The sequence below is a fragment of the Oncorhynchus clarkii genome, chromosome 6 (genome assembly GCF_045791955.1).
Source record: "Oncorhynchus clarkii lewisi isolate Uvic-CL-2024 chromosome 6, UVic_Ocla_1.0, whole genome shotgun sequence".
Lineage (NCBI taxonomy): Eukaryota > Metazoa > Chordata > Actinopteri > Salmoniformes > Salmonidae > Oncorhynchus > Oncorhynchus clarkii.
The window spans coordinates 7,524,414-7,533,950 of record NC_092152.1 but is presented as its reverse complement, the minus strand read 5'-3'; the positions used below and the strand labels follow the sequence as shown (position 1 = coordinate 7,533,950).

The 9,537-nt window shown below is 40.7% G+C and overlaps 1 protein-coding gene across 1 annotated transcript; it reads left to right on the top strand.

The window, feature by feature from the left end:
- The first annotated feature begins 707 nt into the window (after positions 1-707).
- Positions 708-5,068, top strand: LOC139411834 (trichohyalin-like). The gene is made up of 3 exons (XM_071158576.1): positions 708-1,852; positions 2,828-3,405; positions 4,518-5,068. Exons 1-3 carry the CDS (start codon positions 759-761, stop codon positions 5,066-5,068), a joined length of 2,223 nt encoding a protein of 740 aa, XP_071014677.1. The 5' UTR covers positions 708-758.
- The last annotated feature ends 4,469 nt before the right edge of the window (positions 5,069-9,537 follow it).

Below are 9,537 nucleotides of genomic sequence, written 5' to 3'. Positions count from 1 at the left end.
GGAGCACCAGAGAAAACTGCAGGAGATCCACAGACTCAAACAACTGCTGGATCTACTGATGGTGGACCTACAACTGGCCCACGTAAGACATGTCATTGTTATTATTAAAAGGCAGTGTATATTTACCCAGCTGAAAATGAATAGTGGCAGACAGCGGTACGCTAACCCAATGTTAACTTTTATTCCTTTCCTTAACCCTTACCTTAACCTCACTGAAACTATACCTAACCTTTACCTTAACCCAACCCTAGGTCCTGAACCTAACCTTCATTTATCTCAACCCCTATGCCTTTCTTCTGCCGGTTGAATATCCACTTCCTTATTAACGTCATTACTGTTGTTGTTGTTGATAACTGTATCTGTGAAGGTTGTAAATAGTTGCATTAGTGAAGCATCATTTGTAGGAGTAATTTCTACAAGCATAAACATCAGAGGCAACATTGTTGTAACATCACACAAATTGTAACAGGAATTTCTCAAACCCCTAACTGAATGAGCAAGAAGGTTGTGTGTTTGTATTTGAACACATTTTGGACATAATTGATTCCATAAAATGTCTCATAATTTTTTCAAACCATGATAATACATTAATTGACAATGAATTGTCCAGATGAATTGATCAAAATGACCCTGCTATTGATGTTGTCCAGTGTTTGATTCAATTACCTAGCTCTAGGTTATATTTCTGTGTATCGTTCTCTGCAAATCTTTTGAAAGTATGTCTTGGTAATAGATTATCACTAATTTAACCTTTTAAAATGAAGCAAGAGATTGAGAGATTGAGGCTATGGCAGAAAGTCATGGAGGATCAGCGACCAAGACTGGCCTGGAACAACAAACCTATTGAGACAGGAAGAGAGAGGGAAAGAGAGAGAGAAAAAGAGAGAGAAAGGGAGATGGAAAGGAAGAGAAAAGCAGAATTGGAAAGACAAGAAATGAAGAAGAAAGTGGAACAGGCAGAAGAAACGATAAAAGCGTTAGAACGAGAGATTGAGAGATTGAAAGAGATTGAGAAGGAAATCATATTTGAAAGAGAAAGAGACATGCGTATTGCAGAGAATGAGAAAGTCAAACTGGTTAACGAAAAGGTAAAAGAGTTAGAGAGAGAGGTTGAGAGACTGAAAGAAGATATGACAACAAAAGAGATTCAATACAAAATCAAATTTGAAAGAGCGAAAGAAGCGTTTAGAAGACAGAATGAGAGAGTGAAACAGGTTAACCAAAATGTACTAGTGTTAGACAGAGAGGTTGTGAGAATGAAAGAAGAGATTAGATTGAAAGACGAGACTGAACCAGAGAGAACATTTGATAGAGACAGAGAGAGAGAAAATGATTGGAGACGAAGTGAAGAGGAGTTGAAAAATAGAGTGGAGAGAGAGATGGAGATGGAGACAGCCCTCATCAATGACAAAAATACGTCTGAATTGGAGGAAGTCTTCAAGAAAATCAAGGAACAGCAGATAGAATTAGAAAATATGGAAACAGACAAATATAAATGGAAACAGAACCAAATGGACATGGAGGAGAAGATGGAGGGTGAGCACAACAAACAGAAAGAGGTAGAAAGAAAGAGAATGGAGAAAATACCAAAACAGAGACAAGAAGAAGATGAGAAGAAGAAGGAGATGGAGAGAGAAGAAGAAGAGGAGAGACGCAAACAGAAGCACATAGAGATGGAAGAGGAAGAAAGAGAGAGGGAGAAAGAGAGACAGAGACAGATCAAAAGGAAGAGAATGGAGAAGAGACAGAAAATTATGGAAAGAGAAGAAGAGAGACAGAGAGAGATTGAAAGAGAGATTGAAGAAGAAAGATGTAAACAGAAGCAAATAGAGATGGAAGAGGAAGAACGAGAAAGGGAGAAAGAGAGACAGAGAGAGATCGAAAGGAAGAGAATGGAGAAGAGACAGAAAATTATGGAAAGAGAAGAAGAGAGACAGAGAGAGATTGAAAGAGAGATTGAAGAAGAAAGATGTAAACAGAAGCAAATAGAGATGGAAGAGGAAGAACGAGAGAGGGAGAAGAGACAGAGAGAGATCAAAATAAAGATAATGGAAAAGAGACAAAAACATATCGAAAGAGAAGAAGAGAGACAGAAAGAGATTGAAAGAGAGCACGAAGAAGAAAGATGTAAACAGAAGCAAATAGAGATGGAAGAGGAAGAACGAGAGAGGGAGAAAGAGAGACAGAGAGAGATCAAAAGAAAGAGAATGGAGAAGAGACAGAAAAACATGGAAAGAGAAGTGAGACAGAAAGAGATTGAAAGAGAGAATGAAGAACAACTATTTAAACAGAAGCAAATAGAGATGGAAGAGGAAGAAAGAGAAGAAGAGAGACAGAGAGAGATCAAAAGAGAGAATGATGAAGAAATGTGTAAACAGAAGCAAAAAGAGATGGAAGAGGAAGTACAAGAGAAGGAGAAAGAGAGACAGAGAGAGATCAAAAGAAAGATCATGGAAAAGAGACAAAAACATATCGGAAGAGAAGAAGAGAGACAGAAAGAGATTGAAAGAGAGAATGAAGAAGAAAGATGTAAACAGAAGAAAATAGAGATGGAAGAGAAAGAAAGAGAAGAAGAGAGACAGAAAGAGATTGAAAGAGAGAATGAAGAACAACTATTTAAACAGAAGCAAATAGAGATGGAAGAGGAAGAAAGAGAAGAAGAGAGACAGAGAGAGATCAAAAGAGAGAATGAAGAAGAAAGATGTAAACAGAAGAAAATAGAGATGGAAGAGGAAGAAAGAGAAGAAGAGAGACAGAGAGAGATCAAAAGAGAGAATGAAGAAGAAAGATGTCAACAGAAGCAAATAGAGATGGAAGAGGAAGAAAGAGAAGAAGAGAGACAGAGAGCGATCGAAGAGAAAGAGAGACAGAGAGAGATTGGAGAGAAAGAAAGACGACAACAACAAGTGGAGAGAAAGATAATGTTTGAGAGAGATCAAGAAGAAGAAAATATATGGAAACAGAAGCAAATTGACATGGAGAAGGAGGGAAGAGAGAGGGAGAACAAGAGACAGAGAGAGATAGAAGAGATACACAGACGACAACAACAAGAGGAGAGACAGAAACAAAAGGAGAAGGAGAAAGAAAGGGAGAAAGACAATGACAATCAAAGAGAGATGGAATTAAAAGATCAGCAACAGAAAGAGATGGAGAAAGAAAAGATGATTATGAGAGAAAGGGAGGAAGCAGGAAGAAGAAAGGAAGGGCAGAAAAATATTTTGAGGGAAATTGAGGGACAGAATAAACTGGAGATAGAACAGGAGAGAGAGATGGAAGAAAAGCAGGAAGTGATTAAGGAAGCAGAGGAAGAGTACAGGGAAAGAGAAGAGAGAGGAAAGGAAGTAAGCATGAAGAAACATGTAGTAGTTAATGTTAAAGCAAAAGCACGGGAAGTCTTCAATAGGCGTAAAGAGAGGAGGTTAGAAGTGTTGAAGGGGGAACGAGAACACATAGAAAGAGGACAACAAATCAGGAGGGAGAAGGAGGAAAGACGGCTGGAGATGGAAAGAAAACAGGAGAGGGCAAGACAACAAGAGGAGCAGGATAAAAAACGAGAGATTGAAATTGCTAGACAGAAAGAAATGTTGAGACTAAGAGAGGAGGAGAGGCAGAGAGAGGAAGAGAGAGAGGAGGAGAGAAAGAAAGCCATTAAATGCCATTTATCTTTAATCAGAGAGAGAGAAAAAATAATACAGGCAAAAAAAAGAGAGGAGATGGTGGAAGAGGAAAGAAGGGAGATCCTTGAGTACAAGAGGGGTGACTTAGAGGAGGAGGAAAAGGAAGATGACAAGGAGGACATTCTCTCACCCGATAAAAGTATCCGAAGGAGAGCTGTGGGCTGGGTGAATAAAAAATGGGAGAAGAGGAACCTCAGAAAGATAGAGAGAACGTATCAGAGAGAGGCTGAGGAGGGCCATAAGATCGTCCACATAGGTAAGACCTGTTTTCCCTCTACTTATGACATTATCCTCTTTAGTCTCCTCTACACACATTTGTTCCACACCAGTCATCATGTTGCATCATTGTTTCAATATAAAACTACTGTCCAAAGAATATGTTAGCTGACATGGCTCATTGAGTGACTGACTGACATAACAAGAAAAATACTGCTGATAACAACCACGTTTTTAAATGGTACCTTGTGTCATCTACTAGTCTAACTCTCAAGACTAAGTAGAGACCCAGAAAGAGTTCCTAAAAACACACACACAAAAACGTGTTTTGGGGGGATCCGGGGGCTACTAGTGGCCATGCGGCCCTAAGCGATCACATATGCCCTGGCACTATACAAAGAATAGGTGCCATTCTGGACTCATGTTCAACTTAGGGCCAGGTCAATTCGGGATGGGAATTATTGCACTTTATTGACAAATTCCATGCCTTCCTCAACTGAAAAGAGTAAAGAATCATTGAGATTCAATTGTGTTTTCTATTCTTCATTCCCTGTGTCCATTACATTTAAGTTGATACCAGATCCACTAAGATGAATGTGAACTCTACTTCTTCTTCCCTCCCAGCCATCCCTGGACACACAAGGCTAACATCCACCATGACCCGGGCAGAGAGAGAGAGGGAGAAGAGGAAGGAGCTGCTGAAGGCTGAGGAGAGAAGGAAGAAAATTGAGGATTTCAATAAGCAGTGGAGAGAGCGGTCCCTGCTTAAAAAACAGACTCATCAACAACTGAAGGAGGAGAGGGAGAGGATGAAGGAAAACTACCTGGATCAGATGAATCTGGAGGCTGATGCTCAAATCAACACCCGGTGTCTAACCACCCAACACAGCCACGATTACAACCACGGTCAGGAGTTGCCCGGGTGGGCCAATGGCCAACAAGTAAGCCAAGAGCCCACTGGATCTGCTGATGGCCACCAGGAAAGGCCAAGGAGGCAACAGGCATGGGCAGAGAACCAGGAGGGGAGTTCAGAGAACCAGCAGGAGGGGCCAGAGAACCATCAGGGGGGGCCAGACAGCCAGAAGCTAGAAGCTCCAGAAGAGGTTGAAACATCAGAGCGAATCTCCAAGACAAAGAAAAAGCCAAGCATCTGGAAGAAAATTAGGATGAGGTAAAGAATGTTTAAACATCTATTCATGTTTTACACTGTTAATATACATGTCATCACTTTAAAAAGTGACATTATCCAAATGTGAGGGTTTAGTGTACATGCATCACACATGTAAATATATAGATACTTACCTGTATCTGTGATGTCTTACAGCCTTCCTGACGTGCTGTCTGCCTAGAGCTGGAACTCGATGAAGCCACAGTTCCACTGAGGTTACGTTGGTAATTAAAAGTGTCGCCCAATAATTCCTCCTCCTCTTTAAGTCATCGAGCCACATTTCTTCCTCAAAACATTATAGTCTCCTCAAGCCAGCAAGTATCCTCTTTATCAGGCAACAAACCATCGAAGGTCAGTGACCCTCCTCCCAAGAACAGAGACTCTCCTCTGTATCCTAGTTAAATTCATCTCTGCTTACCACCTCTACAGTCCTAGAAAATATCCCAAAAATGGAAATGGTTTCAGAAGTCCTCCCCTCAGACCAGTGGCTCCACAGACCAGAGTTTCTCATCTTTATTCAAGTTGAATGCAACTCTGATCATTTCCACCACCTCTCCTGTTAAGGGGAGGTGCTGAAAAGGAGGTCTGGGAGGAGGTCTGCAGGTAGCCTGGACCGGACCGGTAGCAGCTAAGTTGCTGGCTCCATCCCCGGGCAGAGCTGCTCAAGTCAGGCCAGTGATGTTTGATGATGTCATTTTTGTTAGCAAAGTTTTACTCTTTAATAAAAGCATTTAGTAAAAAAGCAATATTGTTGTTACGGTGTGGATTGTTTTGTTATTTATTAGAATTGAAACATCCAGTAGTCATGGTAGATGTTAGACTTGGTGGGGAAAACTCCCCCAAAATGTTTTAGATGAATACCAGCAAAGCCACTACACAACACAACACTAAACAATACATTAATTGCACTATAACTTTAACAAACGGTGCCCACAAACTGTTAGGGTCGACATAAAGCTGTCCCAACAGCAGAGCTTTCTTTTCAGCACCATGGAGAGAATCCTTTAAAAAACGTAGGGATACCTACGGGTCCGGCAGAAAACATAGCTGATATGGCTGACTTGCTTAAACAAATGTGGTTTCTACTGACAATTGAGAAGTACAAACTATGGCACAAGGGGACAACGAGTGGACTACAGGATATCTGTAATTTAGATTAAGACAATGAGAGACCTAGGATGGACGTCGTCAATATAACCATTTGTTCAGCACTTTTGAAATGTACAGCGACAGAATTTTGAACATGGGCCATTCTTACAGTATTCTCCCTGTACACCAAGTCATAACTGCATATAAGCAGACAATGAAAGCTCGTACAATATTCAATGATTACATTTCTCTAAAACAGGCTATAGTCTACATGTGCACCATCAAGTCAGAACGGTAGGCTAAGTTATGAGAGGGGAAAGGGACAAAATTATTAGGGTGAGGCACATGGGCTACTAACAGCTTACTACACAACATACACTTAGTATTACTTTCTTATCTACAGTATACATGTCTCCCTGTAACGATATTCGTCTTCCTCTGACGAGGAGTATGAAGGATCGGACCAATATGCAGCGTGATACGTGTCCATGTTGATCATTTATTAACATTGAACACAAAAAACTAAATAACAAGGACAACGAACGAAAACAAAACAGATCTGTCTGGTGAAGACACAGAGACAGAAAACAATCACCCACCTCTAAAATGGGGAAAACAGTATGATTCTCAATCAGAGACAACGAACGACATCTGTCTCTGATTGAGAACCATACCAGGCCAAACACATAAATACTACATAGAAAAAATAACATAGACTCCCCACCCCAACTCACGCCCTGACCAAACTAACACAAAGACATAATAAAGGAACTAAGGTCAGAACATGACACTCCCAGGCATGTTACATCATTTATAGAGAAGCTTCCAACCACTCAGGAGTCATGCTGAATAGCAGGCTAGTGACTGCTTTGTTAAGCTTGAAGTTAGCCACTGATTCCTTCCAACCACTCATTGTTGAATTTGCGATTTCCAACTTTTTGTGTTTATTTGGAAAGGTTGATGACCACTGATACTTTTTATCTATAATTTCTCTTCATATGACAAGGATTGAAAAGGATTTGCCAGTAGATTGTTGACTGGATGCATGATGATGACTGCTAGCTTGGTAGCTATGATTTTGAAAATATGATGTTGAACCAATCACGGCGCAACCAGAGAACATTGTGCAGCTTTATTAACTCAATGATTTTTTTAAAAGTAGACATTGTTTGCAAACTGATATGTGACACATATTAATGCCAAAATAACATGCAAAGCAGGCAACATATAAATATATATATTGTTGTTAAACACGTGGGGCTCAAAACGGGTGTGGCTCCGCCCCACCTGCCCTAAATGACGGCTCGCCACTGACAATACTATAATCAAAGATGATTCTATGATGAATACATTATTATTAAAAGATGAGCTCAACGTTTTTATTGGTGAATCAATATTGAATGATTTAATCATACAGTGTTTTACAGTGGTGAAGTTAGCTTTATATTAAAGATTCAGACTTTGCTCTTCAAACCTCTTCAACGGAACATGCAAGGTTGACTAGGCTACCGGGGGCGGCAGGTATCCTAGTGGTTAGAGTGTTGGGTCAGTAACCGAAAGGATGCTAGATAGAATCCCCGAGCTGACAAGGTAAAAATCTGTCATTCCTCCCCTGAACACGGCAGTTAACCTACTGTTCCTAGGCCGTCTTTGTAAATACGAAATTATTCTTAACTTAATTGCCTAGTTAAATAAAGGTTAAATGAAAAAAAATATATATATTAATGTAATATTCTAAATTGGCTGATGATAGTGAATAAGTTAAACCCCTTGTTTTTACCATTCGGTGTCATATTTACCTTTTTGGAGGTGAAATGTAGCTAAAAATGTGCCATCCTCTGCTCAGAGGGTTAAGGAACCGTCTTAAAACTGCATCGCATACAATTGCCTGTAAATGAAAAATATCAATACCTTCTCAACGACATGACAGAGATCTCAAACAAATTTGACACTGTTAAGAGACCTCTTTTCTCGAATGCAATTAGTTACATTTTTTTTAACTTCTATAAAATCTACTAAAAGTAAAACAAGTTACTTTACATAAAAATACTTTTAAAAAACCAATATCTTCCACCCCATTAGACTTTCATGAAAACAACACACTGTTATTGGTTGAGGGACGTCATCCCTCCAATCAACAGTAATTTGTGTTTGTATTTGTCGGCTTTGGATACTTTTTTACAAACATTCTTTAAATTTGCATGAATAATACTTTAACATGTCAATAGATTCCACCCTGTAGTGTCTTAACACTTAGTACTTATTTATGTAATAAGAAAGACTCAGAATACAAGCAATTGAACTGGAGCTTCACATTTACTCAAACTAGTTAGTACCAGAATAACATAGAACAATACTGCGCACGACCAAGGGTGCTCCATCCTTAAAGGGGACATCAGTAATTAACAGAACATAACATTCCTTCTCTTAGTCCTTCTCTTAGAGTTACTTTTACCAAACCACAACTGAAACATTTCCCAGAACTTGTTGTAGTTATTTTGCATCTTTTAATTTGAACTTGAACAGTTCGTTTTTGTTTGTTTGTTTATAAGTCTAGTCTGTCTGGTGGACGGTGCCTTCGTTCTGGGTAGCGCCTCAGATTGTCTGGAGGCTCCTGAACATCCTCAGTGTGTGCTTGTTCCATTATAGCGTCTGCTATAGCAGCACCTTCATCAACACGTTCCCTTCTTTCAGCCTGGGGTCTCTCTACTGCCCCACCGTCCTCTACAGTTCCCTGTGTGTCACTCTCAGGAGCTCTCTGTGCCTGTTCTCTCTCGATTGTTGTGCTGTTTTCCCTGGAATGCATTTGGTTAATGTGACGCCGCCACATTATGTCTGGGCTCACTTGAACCTGGTAAGTTCTGGGTCCCGTTTGTGTGTGTACGGCCCCTCTTGTCCATTTCCCTCCTCTTCTGTATTCTCGCACCATCACTTCCTGTCCTGTTTGGAGATGGCGCTCCCGGCCACCGGAGAGCATCTTGGCTTGTTTGTTCAGCACTTCATTACGTCTGTTTGGCTTCATGATGTCCAGCTGTGTGCGGAGAGGCCTCCCGAACATCAGTGCGGCTGGGCTTTCATTTGTCGTGGCATGTGGGGTGTTTCGGTAGGAGGCCAGGAACTTGGCCAGTTTTGTTTACAAAGTCCCTTCGTCTCGTTTTGCTGCACGGAGTCCTTGCTTTAGGGTTTGCACAAAGTGTTCTGCCAGCCCATTGGTGGCAGGGTGGTACGGAGCTGAGGTTGAGTGTTTGATTCCATTTACTGACATGAATCTTGTAAACTCGTCACTTACAAAAGCTTGCGCGTTGTCACTTACCAGCTGCAGTGGCAAACCGAAGCGTGCAAACGTTGTTCTGAGACACTCTATCGTCTGAGCTGAGGTGGAGGAGT

Coding starts and splice junctions, on each gene's coding strand:
- LOC139411834 (XM_071158576.1), top strand. CDS start 759: ATGAAGCAAGAGATTGAGAGATTGAGGCTATGGCAGAAAGTCATGGAG. Junction 1,853..2,827: donor ATGGAAGAGGAAGAACGAGA/AAGGGAGAAAGA, acceptor AGAGGAAGAAAG/AGAAGAAGAGAGACAGAGAG. Junction 3,406..4,517: donor ACGGGAAGTCTTCAATAGGC/GTAAAGAGAGGA, acceptor CTTCCCTCCCAG/CCATCCCTGGACACACAAGG.